Here is a 16,460-nt window from a genome sequence, read left to right as displayed (position 1 = left end):
CTGATTTAAAATCATATTTGTAAATAACTATTTAAAAAAAATTTAAAAAACTACCTCAGACCAGAAGAAATTCGACCAGAACCTAAAAATTAAACTGTCACAGCACCTGGATGGCTTAGTCTTTTGAGCATCCAACTCTTGGTTTAGCCCATGTCCTGATCTCAGGATCCTGAAATGGAGCCCTGCATCAGACTCCATACTCAGCATGGAGTCTGTTTGAGATCCTTTCCCTTCAGCTCCCTCCCCTTCTACTCGTCCTTGCCCCCTGCACTTGCTCTCTCCTTTTTCTTTCTCTCTCAAATAAATGAATAAATAAATTTTATTTCTAATTTCTTTAGAAATTAAACTGTCACTGGATGGTAGAATTACAGGTTTTATTTTTTTCCCTAGACTATTTTTATATTGTTAAGCAATGACCATGTGTTACTTTTATTATTTGAATTTTTTAATACTAATTATTTGGAAGAGAAAACTTTAGTTTTATTAATTCTACTGAAACTATTTTAGCTTTATCTTGAGTTAATGTTTTGCTTTTTTTTTTTAAAGATTTTATTTATTTATTTGACAGAGAGAGATCACAAGTAGGCAGAGAGGCAGGCAGAGAGAGAGGGAAGCAGGCTCCCTGATGAGCAGAGAGCCTGATGCGGGGCTCCATCCCAGGACCCTGGGATCATGACCTGAGCCCAAGGCAGTGGCGTAATCCACTGAGCCACCCAGGCGCCCCAGTGTTTTGCTTTTTATTTATTTATTTATTTATTTGACAGAGAGAAATCACAAGTAGTAGGAGAGGCAGGCAGAGAGAGAGAGGGAAGCAGGCTCCCTGCCGAGCAGAGAGCCCGATGCGGGACTCGATCCCAGGACCCCGAGATCATGACCTGAGCCGAAGGCAGCGGCTTAACCCACTGAGCCACCCAGGCGCCCCGTGTTTTGCTTTTTAAAGTAGGGTTTTTTTTGTTTTGTTTTAAAGATTTTATTTATTTATTTGACAGAGATCACAATTAGGCAGAGAGGCAGGCAGAGAGAGAGAAGGGGGGAAGCAGGCTCCCCACTGAGCAGAGAGCCCGATGTGGGGCTCGATCCCAGGACCCTGGGATCATGACCTGAGCCGAAGGCAGAGGCTTTTAACCCACTGAGCCACCCAGGCGCCCCTTAAAGTAGGTTTTTAACAAACTAAAGAAATGTTAAAAAAAATGTTAAATGCCATATTTATATGTATGTATATGTGTAAATAGGTAAATAGATACTAATAACAAAGTAAAAAAATAGTTAAGAATTTGTTTAAGAATATAAATATTATTTTAATTGTCATGAGGCAGTTCCAAAGTCAATAATCACACATTTTTCCAATTGTCAGTTATATGGGAAGGTTTTGATATTTTATCAGTCTTGTTCGTTAATATTAAGTTAACTTAAAGGTATGATAAAATTAACTTGCCTAAAATATTCTGTCCAGAACTGAATTCTCAGTAGACAGCCAGTATCAAGTGGGAGTTAAGGCCACAGGTGTTACTTGTGTAATATTTGTAAGCGAGGCAAGTAAAATCCCTTGCTTTACGAGGAAAGTTTTATAATAAGGAATTTTTATTTAGGAAATCACATTTCCTAGTATGAAATCCGAGACTTCCATTTAGAAAAAATGTGCATGCGTATGTACATGAACACAGACATATGTATATAAATCTCCTTGAAAGTAGTTTGTAGGGCACCTGGGTGGCTCAGTGGGTTGGGCCGCTGCCTTCGGCTCAGGTCATGATCTCGGGGTCCTGGGATCGAGTCCCGCATCGGGCTCCCTGCTCAGCAGGGAGCCTGCTTCCCTCTCTCTCTCTTTCTGCCTGCCTCTCTGTCTACTGTGATCTCTCTCTGTCAAATAAATAAATAAAATCTTAAAAAAAAAAAAAAGAAAGTAGTTTGTACTCTTAAGATTGCTGCCATTTTTCTTCATTTTTAAAAAGTTTTCAATTTTGAAATAGATTTCAAACTTTTTAAAATGTGAACTACAATATACCCTTCTAGATTCACCAACTGTTAACATTTTGTCACATTTTATTACTCCATAATCTGTATGTTATTGTTAATGTCATTGTTTATTTTGCTGAGCCCTTTGAGAATACACTGAAGTCATCATGACTCTGTACTACTAAATGCTTCAGAGATGACCTATGAACAAGGACATTCTCTTACAGAACCACAGAAGAATTATCAAATGTAGGCAATTTAACATCAATACAATGCTGTTACTGTTCAGATGCAAATTTTACCAATTGTCGTAATAATGACTTTAATACAACTTTTTATTTTATCAAGGATATAGTCCAGGATCATGCATACTTAGTTGTCATACTTAGTTATTGTAATGATTTAGTCTTCTTTAGTCTGAGACAGTATCTTAGCTTTTTTTTAATCTTTCATGATATAAATGTCTTAAAAGTGCAGACAGCTATTTTATAGATTGGTTTTCAATTTGGAATTGTATCTTTCTTTTTCTTGTGGTTAGATTCAGGTTATGCTTTTTTGGCAGAAATAATATATGAGCATTGGTATGTCTTTCTCCATGCATCTTGTAAGGAGGCATATAATGTTGCTTCATCCCATTATCGGGAATATTAACTTCAATAACTTAAGATGGTATCTGCCATATTTCTCCACTACAGAGGTGATGTTTTCCCCTTTTACAACTAATAAGGAATTTGTGGGGAGAGAATCTGAAACTCTGTCTATTATCTCTTCCCCATCAAGCTTTCACCCAGTGGTTTTTGGGGTTTTTTGGTTTGTATTTTAAGTAAACCCTCCCCCAGCACAGGACTTGAACTCATGACCCTGACGTTGAGTCGCATGCTCTACTGACTGAGACAGGTGCCCAGTGGTTTTAACATTTGTTGTACTTGAACCAGTTATTACTGTGATGATGTCAAAATGATAATTTTCTAACTTCTTCCTTAATTTTCTTCCTTGTACATTTTTTAGCCAGCATTTCATGGGAAGAGATTGTTTTTTGCCCTTATTTTTTATTTTCTTATGTTTGTTATTACTATCAGTATAGACATGATCCTTTTTTTTAATTCAGTAGGTCCATTTTTATCATTTTGACATATTCCCATTATTTCTTGAGGACATTTTTACTTTCTTGCACCAAAAATATAGCAGGCTTACTTTTTATTTTTCCTGTTAGTGTTCTGGTTCCATCACTTCTCCAAAACAGCCATGGTTTCTTTTAGTAGAAAACAGTATTTAAATGGCAAATCTTAAAGTCACAATTTTACAATAAAGTGTTAGTTTTTGAATAAAAAATTGCTTACATTGTCAAAGACTCTGAGTTACAAATTGTTTTCATTTCACCTATGATAATATTCCTGCTATGGAGTTCTCAGGTTTTTAACAGGTATGACTTAGATTATTATAGATTGGCTAAATCCTTCAAATTTTATAACTTTTTTTTCTTTATGTTAATAGGCTTCTTTCTATTATTCTTAGCTCATTCTATTTTATGTCAGTACCCTAAATACTAGATAATGTTAGCATATCAAATATGTATGTTCATAATTTTGATAAATTACTGATTATCATTGAGTATTTGCAGTTTCCAAATTAGTCCAAATTCATACTTAAAGAATGTTAATAAGTTCAGCTGTGGAAGAAATGAGAATGACAAAATAGTTTAGGTCTCTTACTTTATATGTTTAATAGTAGTTTTCTTTAGAATAAATATAGATATTTCTGGTATTTCTAATTATATACTGTATTTTTGTTAGGTTGTGTTTATTCTCAAATAAATGATTTCAATAGAAGTTCTTTAACATTATAAGAATACTGTCTTGAAGAAATTGTGCAAATTTTTTTGATTATGGTTGTATAAAATGTGTAGGTTTCATATTTATTGAATAGAAAGGTGTTATCACTAAGTCTGCTCTGGATTTTTAAATTACTTGGAATAATTTATAATCAGTTAACTTTGTTGGAAGGAAAGTATTTAGAAATTTTTGATCCATCTTAACTACAAAGAAGTTACATAACTTTTAAGTAATTTTATATTACTATGTTATCTTTCATTCAAATTTGCTTTCCCTTATAGAATTCTTGTTAGGACTTATGCCTGAAATTTTTTCAGTTAATATTGTACCATCCAGAAAAACAAGGAAAAAAGGACTTCAATACAGGACTTATGATAAAGTATCCCTTTTTCCTTAGTAGTAATTGATTTCTATTCATAAAGTGGTTTATGGATTATATTAGATTGAGGCACACACTGCTATAAATGTCACTGGGGGAGAGAGGATTATTGTTCAAGATTGGAATTCCAAAATATGTTGGAAACAGCACATTGCTTTCCTTTTTCATGTATTTTAATATTATTCATGTATTTCAGAAGATTCCATGCCTATGCCTGATGAAGTAAGCATGCTAACAGCAATTGCACTCTTCCTGTGGTCTGCTAGTAGTGAAATAATAGGAGTCCAGTCATTACAGAATGGCTGCATGAACAGATTTAAAAATGCACTGAATTCTTGTGACCCATGGGTAAGTTACACTTAAACAGGTAAACATTCCATATCATCAGTAAAATTTCAGATCAATTCATTAAAATGGGTGAGGCATTATTTGAAAACCTAAATATTTGTTATATGGGTTTTCAGTAGAAAAGCTGGAAAAGATCACTCAGTTTAAGCACTAGGAGACATGTGTATGTGTATATTTACACCTGCAAAAAATTCTCCAGCATCTAAAATATTTGATTAACTCTGCCTTATAATGGTAGAGACTTTGCATGAGTCTATGGTTATTATCTTTCACTGTTTACTTAATGACACCAAAAGCATTAAAGAATAAATTTATATTATTACATGTTTTGATGAACCTGTTGGAAGCCAGTTTTTCTAGAAAAACAAGTTTTTTGGCTTCACAATGTCAAAGTCTAAACTAATGATTCTCAAACCTGCTGCACATCAGGAAAAAAACAAACAAACAAACAGCTTAATAACATGATTCCTAGACTCTGCCACTGTCTTCCTAAATCATAAATCTGTATTTTGAAAACATTGCCCAGTATTATGTCCAGTAAGGTCTGGCAACTTCTCTTCTACCAAAGTGCTGAAACAGCTTTATTCCACTATTTATCCCATATAGTGATGGGCCTTCCTTTTATCTTTCCTTCCTTCCTTCCTTTTTTTTAAATTTTTATTTGGGGTTACTATGAAGTCCTTTCATGCTAAAGTGGAACCAATGAGATTTTACTTTCTAGGCCTGGAAAAGTTAAATTGGCATAAGCTCATTTCCAGAGAATTCAAATGAATTTGAGTTTTCTAACTGGGGTATTTTTATAGCATTGTTTGACATCATTTAGATATTAGCCTTCCTTACTAAATATGTTAGGTTAAAATGGAAGGGACAATTTTCAAACAAAGAAAAAATTAAAAACATAAATTGGAGTTCCTGGTTTATAGCTTCTACCACACTATAGAAAGAAATGAATTATGTAAGCTTGGTAATTTGGCAGGTACCATATAAGGAATATTTATTTAATTTCTTTTCAGTTTTTTTTTTTAGTTAGCTTATTGGAAGTTTCGTTATTCTAAATTTATTTCTATAAATAGAAAATGGTATTAATTCATCCCACAGTTCTATTTTCATCATGCAGTATCACATCTTTCAGCATATATTAAGTTGCAATGTGATTGTACAGCAAATGAGAACTATCACACATGTTAATTAATAAAATTACTTTCTTATATAGGTCCAAGCCAAGTGTTATCAGCTTCTCCTCTCAGTCTTCCAACATTCCAATCGTGCCCTTTCAACTCCATATATCCATTCCTTGGCTCCAATAGTGGTTGAAAAGCTGAAAGCTGTTGAAAGAAACAGACCAGCCAGTAGCACAGAACTTTTAGCTGTTCAAGAAGGAATCAAAGTTCTGGAAACATTAGTTGCTCTTGGGGAAGAACAAAACAGTAAGTATTCTTATAAAAAGCAAGTAGTCCAAAATGAACTGTATTTTATATATATTTCATATATATATATATATCTTACTTGGTATTAGATACAGGCCATTGCAACAATAAGTTTACTAAGGAGTGGTTACTATAAAAAGCTTAATATTTTGGTCATGCTACTGACATAATATATTGAGTTATTTATATTCATTTTTTATGAGCAAGAAGTTAAATTACTGATGGCCTTTCAACACACTGATTTTTTTTTTCTAGGAATGTACTCTTTAAGAATTAGGATAATGTGGATATTTAATAGGTTTATAAAAGTAATTTAGTATGGTGTTCATAATAGAAATACAGAAGCTTTATAACAAATAGAATCAGATTAGTATTAATACCAAACATCATTATTAAAATACCTCCAATTTTTAAATTTAAAAATTATTTTTATTTAATGAAAAGTTACCACATATGTCCATTTAATCAGAGACTTCCGCAGCTTAATACCTATTCCTCTTTATTCCCTTGATTTCATCATAATCTAAAATTTGTTTTAAAATAAATGACTTAATTGTTGCAGCAGAAAGACTATACTTTTTAAGCTAATACCTTATGATTGAACATTAGGTGTTTCCAGTTTTTCAAAATCATAAATAACTGAGATGAGTATACTTGTACACATATCTTTGCATACATTATTTATTATAGCTATCAGATAAACTACTTAATATGAAATTACTGGGGGTTGAAAGGAATGTACATTTTAAAGACTTTTAATATATATTGCTAGATTACTCTCCAGATAACAATTACATCCATTTTTTTTTCTATTGTAAGTTTTTTCTTCTTCCCTTGAAAAAATTTTTACAGGAAATTGGAAAGGTAGTAGAGACTTTGAAAAGTTACTGTAAGAGCTTCACTATAAAACAACAATCCAGAGGTGCCTGGGTGGTGTCTGACTCTTGGTTTTGACTCCATTGGTGGTCTCGGGTCCTGAGATTGAACCCTGAGTCGGGCTCTGTGCTCTGTGCTTGGAGTCTGCTTGTCCCTCTCCCTCCCCCTCTACTGTTCCCCCCAACACACACATATGTGAAGGCTTTCCCTCTCAAATGAGTAAATAAAATCTTTTAAAAATAATAATAATCCAGAACTATGATAGTGGAAAAGGAGAAATGCAGAGGTGATGATGGAAAAAAAAATTCATCTTACTTGATGAGTGACTAGTTATAGGGAGCAAGAGAAAGAGAAGAGCCGAACAGGATTATGTTACGTGGAAGAAACATGGAAGCCGTGACAGAATTGGAAAAGTCAGGAAGATGGACTGTTTGGGAGTTGATAAGTTTAATTGAAATTAGATATTAATAGATTATTTGAATAGAAATGTTGTGACTGACATCATGGTCTATGTTTGTGGCCACGATGGTGAAAACCAAAGGTAAATGGTGGCCATCACATTATTTCGTATATGCGCATTCATTTATTCATTGGTTTGACGTTACCTTCCTGACGAATGCCATCATATCCTCTTAATAGGACTCATTTACCTTTGGATTTTGTATGCATTTGGCCTTATATTTATCTTAATTTTTTAATGCCAATTTTATTATACTTAAAAGTCTTCCTATAATACAAAACATCTGTTATCTCAGTGAAGCAGTCTATTAAAAAATGAAGAAACCAGGATAATACTTATTGCTATTAAGATATGTCTGAGGTATATCTCACTAACACTTAAAATTATAATATATAGTTACGTAAAATATAGTAATGTAATTCCCAGAAGATAAATTTTCAGCTTTTAAATTTGTTTTATCACCCACCTTTCTTCACAACAGTTACAAATGCTAATTTTTTGTTTTTAACTTTATAGTATCCATTACAGAAATAGGCAATGAGTGTTTCTTCACCCAACATGACCAGGGTGATAAGCTAAAGACATTGGAATTATATTGAATCTTAATTCTTTTTTTTAAGATTTTATTAATTTATTTGACAGACAGAGATCACAAGTAGGCAGAGAGGCAGGAAGCAGGCTCCCTGCTGAGCAGAGAGCCTGATGTGGGGCTTGATCCCAGGATCCTGGGACCATGACCTGAGCCGAAGGTAGAGGATTTAACCCACTAAGCCACCCAGGTGCCCCTGAATCTTAATTCTTGTTCATATTCTTTATTCAATCTGTTACTCAAAACTTGTCCTATCTTTTTTGGAAACTTCTCTGGGATTCAGGAGAATCTTGGTTCCTATTCTTGTACCTAATCATCTCAACTAAATAGCTCTAATAGTTTCCTAACAGATATTCCCCATCAATTTTACCTCTCCTTTGTTTAAGAATTTGAGTAGTGGGGCACCTGGGTGGCTCAGTTGGATAAATGTCTGCCTTCAGCTCAGGTCATGATCTGGGGTCCTGGGATCGAGCCCCACGTTGGGCTCCCAGCTTAGTTGGGAGTCTGCTTCTCCCTCTTTCTGACTGCCCCTCTCCCCACTCATGTTCTCTCTCTGGCATGCCAGTTCTCTCTCAAATAAAAGAATCTTAAAAAAATAAAGAATTGTGAGTAGCTTTCTCTTGCATTACTGCATCGAAACTGAACATCCTTGCACAGTTTTCCAAACTTTTTTTCTGCTTTCCAATGTGTATCCACTATCCTGACCAGTCCAATTTTCTCACATGGCTTATTTTAACCTCTGTACAGTCTTCAGTCTATTTTCACTCTCCTCAGGTATGTTTCTTCCTCTCATTTCTAATTACACAAACAGATTTAACCTGCATCAGATCTCATTTTTTCAAGAAATGTTGCTCAATTACTCAGCCCACTCTCATCTTTCCCTTCATACAATTTCTTTGGCAGTTATAATCAACCTTATTCTATGGCTTTGTGGTTTTAAGATAATAACTAAAACTATAAAATCCTAAAGTATTCTTCCGCTTTATGAGGCTTTTGAGGAACTATATCTCAAATGTTCCCTATAGGTTTTTAGCATTTAGTTCTCTAATTGTTTGATGTGCTGGATACCCTTTTCAACTAGGCACTAACAGCTTTAGGTTGAAAGCTGTTGATGAATTATGTATTTCCTAGAATTCCTAGCACATTTCTAGATACTTGATGGGTACTTAAATAATTTATATTTTTTCCAGTTAATTAACTGTTAAAATCAAAACCTTGCTTTTCAACCTGATGTTGAAAACCTTGTCTGCTTTAGTATGCACAGTGTACTGAAGATAATTTCATATTTATTTGGTAATTCATTATTATATCTTCTATAGAAGTTCTTATTATACAGTACTATTATAATTCTGTGTGAGGGAAATTGAGTTAAGTCTAGCTAATTAGAGAATTCTTGGGACTTTTAAAATAATCAGCTTGCTACCTTTCTTCTGAAACTTTGTCATGGAAGAATATCCAACTGATAAAAACTTCTGAGGGGTTTTCAAGGCAAAGGATGTTTGTATTTGTTCATTCATTCAACAAGTAGTTATTGAGTGCCTGCTGCATACCGGGTATGTTCTAGTCATGAAATAACTACACAAAGATCCCTGCTCTCATGGAGCTTATATCATAGTGCAAAAACAGAGACAGTGAACATTCCCCCCACCTTGGGTATATCTGTATCTATATTATATATAAACATGAAATTTTGTATAGATAAACATTGTCTACATATATCTATATACATAATTTTATATAGAAGTGAAAGTGGATATAACTATATTAATTTTGGATATAGATATAATAGATGATGAATTAGGAAGATGCTATGCAGAAAAAAAACACAGCAGGGAAAGAAGATGTTGAGGGACAGAATGGGATTAGGGTTCCGGAAATGTCTCATGATTGTTATCATTGTATTTCTTGACGTCATTGAATGTTGTATTCCACATTCTGTATCAGATGTTTCCTGCTCCCCTGCAACCTTGGCTACTGTCATTCTACAAAAGTTAACAAAAGTGGAAAAAATTATTATTCTCAGTGTTGATTATCAGATACATATGTATACATGATCACGTTTTTTAAAGAAAAATACCAGCTTTAATGAAATTTATATTCCAGGATGGAATTGTTAATATGGGAAGACAAAGAGACTAGTAAATGGGATGGGATTAAACTTCCAAATAAATCTTTAAGGGCTTAGAATATATGTCAACCAGACACAGGCTCTTGGGTTTTTTTAACCCTAAATTCTACATATTTGCTTCTTTTTGAGATATTTTTCCTTCACTTATTGTGGAGTTTACTGTTGGGGGGTGGTGATAAAATGGGAAATAGTTGTATTTCTATTTTTAAAAGAAGGAAATACCTAGTTTTAGTTAAATAATAGTAAATTGATGCTGTTCAGGTTTATCTTTCCTATGCTATCCTCCCTATTCTGAAATACCCTGAAAAATGTCATGATCTTACTCTCAGAATACATTCCACCAGATGGTAGTTGTAAAGTACTTACTCCTTTTTACCCTTTTAGCCAGTATTTTTTCACTTTTTTTTTTTTTTTTGTAAGTAGGCATCTCACTCAGCATGGAGCCCAGTGGGGGCTTAAACTCATGACCCTGAGATCAAGACCCAAGCTGGGAAAGAGTTGGACACTTAACCGACTGAGCCACCCAGGTGTCCCTAGCCAGTATTTTTTTTTTTTAACAAAACAATATAAACTAAAATATACAGTCTTAATAAACTTGGTCTCCAAGCCAAACATAGCCTGGCATTAAGTAAATATTTAATATTAATATTAATTAATATTGAATATTTAATATTAATTGTTGTTGAAGTCTAAGACAGATTCTGTCTATTTGATAATGTTTTATTGTGACCGAGACTACTGTGGTAATCGCCTATCTTAAAGTTTATTGTAATTGACAAGATTTGTGATGCTCTTCAGACCTTATCATTGTTCCTTGCAGGAGTCCAGTTACTTGCCCTTTTAGTTCCCACTTTGATCTCTTACCTGCTGGATGAAAATTCTTTTGCCTCAGCAAGTACAGTTTCCAAAGATCTTCATGAGTTTGCACTCCAGAATTTAATGCATATTGGACCTCTGTATCCACATGCTTTCAAGACAGTAATGGGAGCGGCTCCTGAGTTGAAAGTACGTTTGGAAACTGCTGTTCGAGCAAGCCAAGCCAGCAAAGCTAAAGCAGCCACCAGGCAGCCAACCCCTGCTGTACATTCTGCACCAACAATTAAGCTAAAAACCAGTTTTTTTTAACTTGATATTCCATTCATTTTTATTTATATTGTCAACTGGCAACTAATTAGTGATCGCCGTTATACCTTTCCGGGCTATAGGTTCTACTTCATTTGTATATGAGTATTGTATGCTTCTAAGTAGGTTAAGTAAAATGATGCTCATGCCATTTTCTGATTTGAAAGGGGTAATTCTTTTTATCATGGGGCAGATGTGCTCTCCTTTTTTTTCCTGTAATATTTCCTTTTTATTAATTTATTTTTTAAATACTGAGCCATAGTCTCTTAAATTTAAGTGCTAAAAACAATTGTATCATGTTGGGCAGCCTATTGGTATTGTCAGGAAAAAAATAAGTCAATATTCAACATCTGTCATGAAAAAATTTAATTGAGAAACAAGCAGAATTTAGATTTTGAAGTAACTCAAATAATGGAAAATGTTTCATGGTGTATATAATATGAATAAAGTCACACTTTCTTAGCATTTCTCAGAATGTCCTTATCTTTCTGATAGATCTTTTTACTTCCATGTTAGATAACTAAATTATGCCTGTATTTTAGGTGTTAGCTGAATTAAAGCTCTCATTGAAAGATCCATTAAAATGTTTCAAATGTGGAATAATGTTCTCTTTTTTTTTTTCATGGCTAAAATTTGGCCTTGGTTATGTTTTATAATTATAGAACAGAGCATTGAGTTCTGACTGTGATGGTTAGTTTCATTCATCAAATATTTATTGAGCGCCTACTGTGTATGAAGCAACAAGCTAAGTCCTGCAGGGCATACAAAAATGGATTTGTCATAATTATGATAAGGCCAGTCTTTTGTGAATCGAAATTTAATTTTACCCTATCCAATAGATAATTGATGAGATGAGTGTTTGCCACAGTGTTGAGCAACTTTTAAACGCCAGGTTTTACCAGTATACCTAGACTGCAGTATCAACAGCAAGTCACCTTTCGGAATATTCCAGATGCTTACCTGTTTGTCATCTGCTGCCACCGACTCACTCTCACGCCCTCACCAGCTGGCAGCTCCCATCCCCTTGCTCCTTTTCCCAACCAAACATTTGTAGCTGGAGGAGGTTGCCCATAAAATGGTTCTGCCTTTGACAAGCTCTCTTATTTATTGTCTTTTTGGCAAGGCCCGGGTGCAAAGAACTTGTCCACCCTTTCCCCTTTTGGTGGCAGAAGTATAATGGGGGTGGGGGGAGACTGGACCAGGGGATTGTCAGTCTTTAAAACTGGGAGAGGTGCTTTCACCTGTTGTCTCACTTTCCTTTGTATCTACAGGGTTGTTTTTTCATTTCTGAGTTGCTTTGCTGAAGTTACTCTCCTTATTTCAGAGGTGGTTTTTGGGTCACAGTTGTATTGAGATGTAATTCAGACATATATATCACCCATTTAAAATGTACAATTCAGTGTTGTTCAGTTTATTCACAGGGTAGAGCAACCATCACTACAATCAATTACGAACATTTCCATTACTCCCGAAAGAAACCTCACGGGGTGCTCAGTTGACCATCCAAGTCTTGGTTTCAGCTCAGGTCATGATCTCAGTGTCGTGAGATCGAGCCACGAGTTGGGAATCCACACTCAGTGGGGAGTTTGCTTGAGATTCTTTCCTTTTCCCTCTTTCTCTGCCCTTCCCCCAGCTTGTACACTCTCTCTTTCTAAAATAAATAAATCTAAAAATAAATAAACCTTAAAAAAGAAAGAAAGAAACCTCACACCCTTTAGCAATCACCCCACAATCTTTCCAATTCTCCCAAGCCTTTCACTACCATGGATCTACTTTCTGTTTCCATCAATTCTTCTGTTATGACCATCTCATCTAAATGAAATCAGAGAATATGTAGTCTTTTGTAACTGGCTTCTTGACTTACTGTTTGTTTGTTTGTTTTTTTAATCTGTTTTTCTTTTTTAAATTTGTTTGGGGTTTTTTTTATCCTTCAAAAACCTTTCTTGGGGGATAAACCTAGTTCTAATGGAAAAAGCTCACCTCTGAAAAAGAGTTGTGGGTATGTAAGCCTGTCTGATGGACATTCATGACTTGTACATTCATGGCTCAAAATAAAGACCCTCAAACACAAATGAGTCTAAAGCCGTTACAACCCAAAATTGTGTGATTTGTTTACATGTGCTTATCTTAGCTCTTAAAATATGATCTGTGTAAGAGGAGCTGTACCTTCCTCATGATTCACAGAAGTACATGGCCAATAAAAGGGGGGGCGGCCCTGAAAAACGACAATTTAGAGTATAAGGTTCTCCTCTCCACACTATTCAGTCCACATATATCCAGGAGGAGAATGAAATACAATCAACACCCAGGTGCCTCTCAGAGGGGCAAATGTGATTTGGAAATTTTTAGCATAATACATCTCAACTACTCTAGCTGTACATGAAGCCAGGATGCCCTACATGAGATGCAAAGGGATTCTGCCCACCACAGTCTGCCTCTAGCTCCTGTGCAAGATGCAGCTCCACTGTAGTCTGCATCATGTCACTTAGGGAAACGAGTGCCTCGTAGCAACCTTCATGCCTCATTGATACCAGTCTATGGCCCTCACTGACTCAGTGGTGGTTTTTTTTTTGTTTTGTTTGTTTGCTTTACTAAAAACATCTGAAGAGGGGCAAATGGTTGCAACTGCCATCAGGTCACAGCAATTTCAGAAGCTGAAAAGGCTCTCCATCCCCTGGTCCAGTCTTCCCCCTCCATTATACTTCTGCCACCAAAAGGGGAAAGGGTGGACAAGTTCTTTGCACCCGGGCCTTGCCAAAGATAATAAATAAGAGAGCTTGTCAAAGGCAGAACCATTTTATGAGCAACCTCCTCCAGCTGCAAATGTTTAGTTGGGAAAAGGAGCAAGGTATGTGTACAAGAAAGAGGGAAGAGGCCCTTGGTCAAGGGTTTGGTGACCCAACCCCAGATGCCCAGCTTGGTGCCAGCAGACCAGGACCTACCAAACCCACTATTCAGACAGAAATGGAAGTGAAGACACAAAAAAATTAAAGTCAGTTCTGAAATCTGCACAGTTGACATTTGTTCTTTGTAGCAGTAAGGCCTTGAATGAGAATCATGGAACTTGAGGAACACATTCTTTTCTTCAGGATTTAAAAAATTTTTTATCATGTACCAGAAGACTACATTCAGTGTGGGTCAAGTCTAAGAGCATTTGCTAGAACTCGGTTGTTAGGCACACCTAGCACTGGGAGGAAACTTCGTCTAAGCAGAGTGGCTGGTGGGCAGGCCAGAGGCCTCTCCTTCATTGGTCCCCAAGCTGAAAGTCCTGTCCCCAGTTGTGTCTTCTACCTCTACCATTCAGATCAGCAGCTCACCTCATGCTAGCAGGGGACACACTGAATCCTGACATCCTCCTCTCCTGCTAGACAGCCAGCAGTACAAAAACAGGTGTGGATAGAAAATGTCTTCATCCTAAGTCATTGGGTATCTGAACATGAGGAGGAATTAAAGATGTCCCACAAGATTTCCAATGAGCTCATTCATTACCGAGCCTCCCATGATATAGTTGAGTCCAAGGATAACCATGATAAGTAACAGGCCTTAACTTGTGTTTCAAACCAAAATGATACAATCATGTCTCTGTTCAGCTGGGCCCAGACATAAAGTACTGACATGATCAGAGGAATCATCAGCAACTGCATGTTCATGGCTTAGCTGGTCATCACGATGCAATTCCAGTTAAAGAGGAGCATGAGTAAATTGGCGGCTGACCTCCTATCAAAAGCTCCTGTTTCAAGTCCTGTAAAATACTGATAGAAGAAAGAGGGCACCTGGGTGGCTCAGTTGGTTAAGCAATTGCCTTCGGCTCACGTCATGATCCCGGAGTCCCAGCAACGAGTCCTGCGTGTGGCTCCCTGCTCCGCAGGAAGTCTGCTTCTCCCTCTAACCCGCTCCCCTCTCGTGCTTTCTCTCTCTCTCTTTTAAAGATTTTATTTATTTATTTGAGAGAGAGAGAAAGAGATAAACTGACCAAATAAAGAAATCTAATTCCTAGACAAACAGGGAAATACAAGGTGGCAGCGATTGCCCTTCAAATCTGAAAGTGATAGAGGAAGGCTTCTTCAGGCCAGAGGAAGAAGGAGGCGGGCTGAGGAGACAAGGTTTGCCAACAAGGGCACCGCGACAGTGGTGACCAACCAACAGGGCACGATGGCCAGGATGCTCCTGAAACAGTCCCTTAGGTGGGACATCTTCACCTTTTTAGGGGGCTGGGATGTGCACAGCCGCCCAACTCCCCATCCCTGGCCTCTCACCACACAGTGCCCTCTGTGAGTGAAAGGTGTGGAGGAGGAGGCTGCCCAAGCTCAGGAGAAGAAGGCGGAGATCCCCGGATGTGCGCCACCGTGGACTTAAAATGTTTTTAAGCTTCATCCATGTGGTAGCACACATCAGTACTTCCTCCCTTTCTGTGGCTGGATACTACTCCACTGTATGTGTACCGCCTTTTGTTTATCCATTCTCCAGTGGGTGGACACTTGGGTTGTTTCCCCCTTTTGCCTATTAGGAATAATCCTGCTGTGAACACCTGTGTGCAGATTTGGGGTGGGCATATGTTTTCATTTCTCTTAGGTATACACCTAGGAGTGGAATTGCTCCCTCAATGATAACTAACTCTTCAGCTTTCTAAGGAACTGCCAGACTGTTCTTCAATTGCTTATTTCTTGTTTTTTGCACAGTAAACCCCTTTTCACTCACCTATTTATGAAGTATAAAGTTTATTTCTGCCTTGGCTATTTCCTGCCATCCCAGACTTCTCCCATCATTTCCCACCTTGAGATAGACTGCATCACGCATTAGCAAGGATTCTCTTTTTTTTTCTCCCTCTCTCCCTCAGTACCTACCCCTCCCTTCTTCCTTCCTTCCTCCCTCCCTCCCTCCCTTCATTCCCTCTCCCCAGAACTACTCTGTACTTTCTCTAAACTCTTCTGAGCCACTGACAACCCAACTTCTAGTTTTCTATGATAATATGTATAAAAGAAGCTCTGTTTGAAGAATTATATTTATGAATTTGGTTCACTGCCCAATCCTTGAGATTCTTCTCAACCCAAATAATTATACTTAATTGGTTCTAAATATCCAGTATCAGGAAACTAAAAGAAATAGCATCATGACAGCTAATGGATTCTTTCTGAAGCTTAATCTGAACAGTTTTAACATTAAATAAAGTATTTTCTATTTAATTTCCAGGTTCTTGTTAATACTGTCCATTTGAATTCTGAATTCAATTAGAGAAAACTTAATGGAAGTCAGGTTTCTCTTTTCCAAATAGATTCTCCTATCAACTAGGGATAGAACTTCAGAAAACCTAACCTTTTGGGGGCTTCAGTTCCCTCATCTATA

At 36.4% G+C, this 16,460-nt stretch overlaps 1 protein-coding gene and 1 pseudogene across 3 annotated transcripts in view; one reads left to right on the top strand and one right to left on the bottom strand.

Annotated features, from left to right (window-relative positions):
- HEATR5B (HEAT repeat containing 5B) overlaps positions 1–11,717 on the top strand; it is a 107,359-nt gene extending 95,642 nt beyond the window's left edge. For 2 of the 3 annotated variants that reach the window (XM_044261782.1, XM_044261781.1), the window contains 3 exons: positions 4,364–4,515; positions 5,729–5,942; positions 10,816–11,717. In XM_044261782.1, the coding sequence (XP_044117717.1) occupies positions 4,364–4,515; positions 5,729–5,942; positions 10,816–11,120 (671 nt within the window). In that variant the 3' untranslated portion in view covers positions 11,121–11,717. The remainder of the gene's footprint in view (positions 1–4,363; positions 4,516–5,728; positions 5,943–10,815) is intronic. The other variant, XM_044261783.1, reaches the window with a different exon arrangement.
- A 2,644-nt stretch (positions 11,718–14,361) lies between these two features.
- On the bottom strand, positions 14,362–15,310 carry LOC122915781 (annotated as a pseudogene).
- Positions 15,311–16,460: the final 1,150 nt, after the last annotated feature.

This window comes from Neovison vison, chromosome 8, assembly GCF_020171115.1.
Source record: "Neovison vison isolate M4711 chromosome 8, ASM_NN_V1, whole genome shotgun sequence".
Classification (NCBI taxonomy): domain Eukaryota; kingdom Metazoa; phylum Chordata; class Mammalia; order Carnivora; family Mustelidae; genus Neogale; species Neogale vison.
The sequence above is the reverse complement of the archived record's forward strand: the minus strand, read 5'-3'. Positions and strand labels throughout refer to the sequence as shown.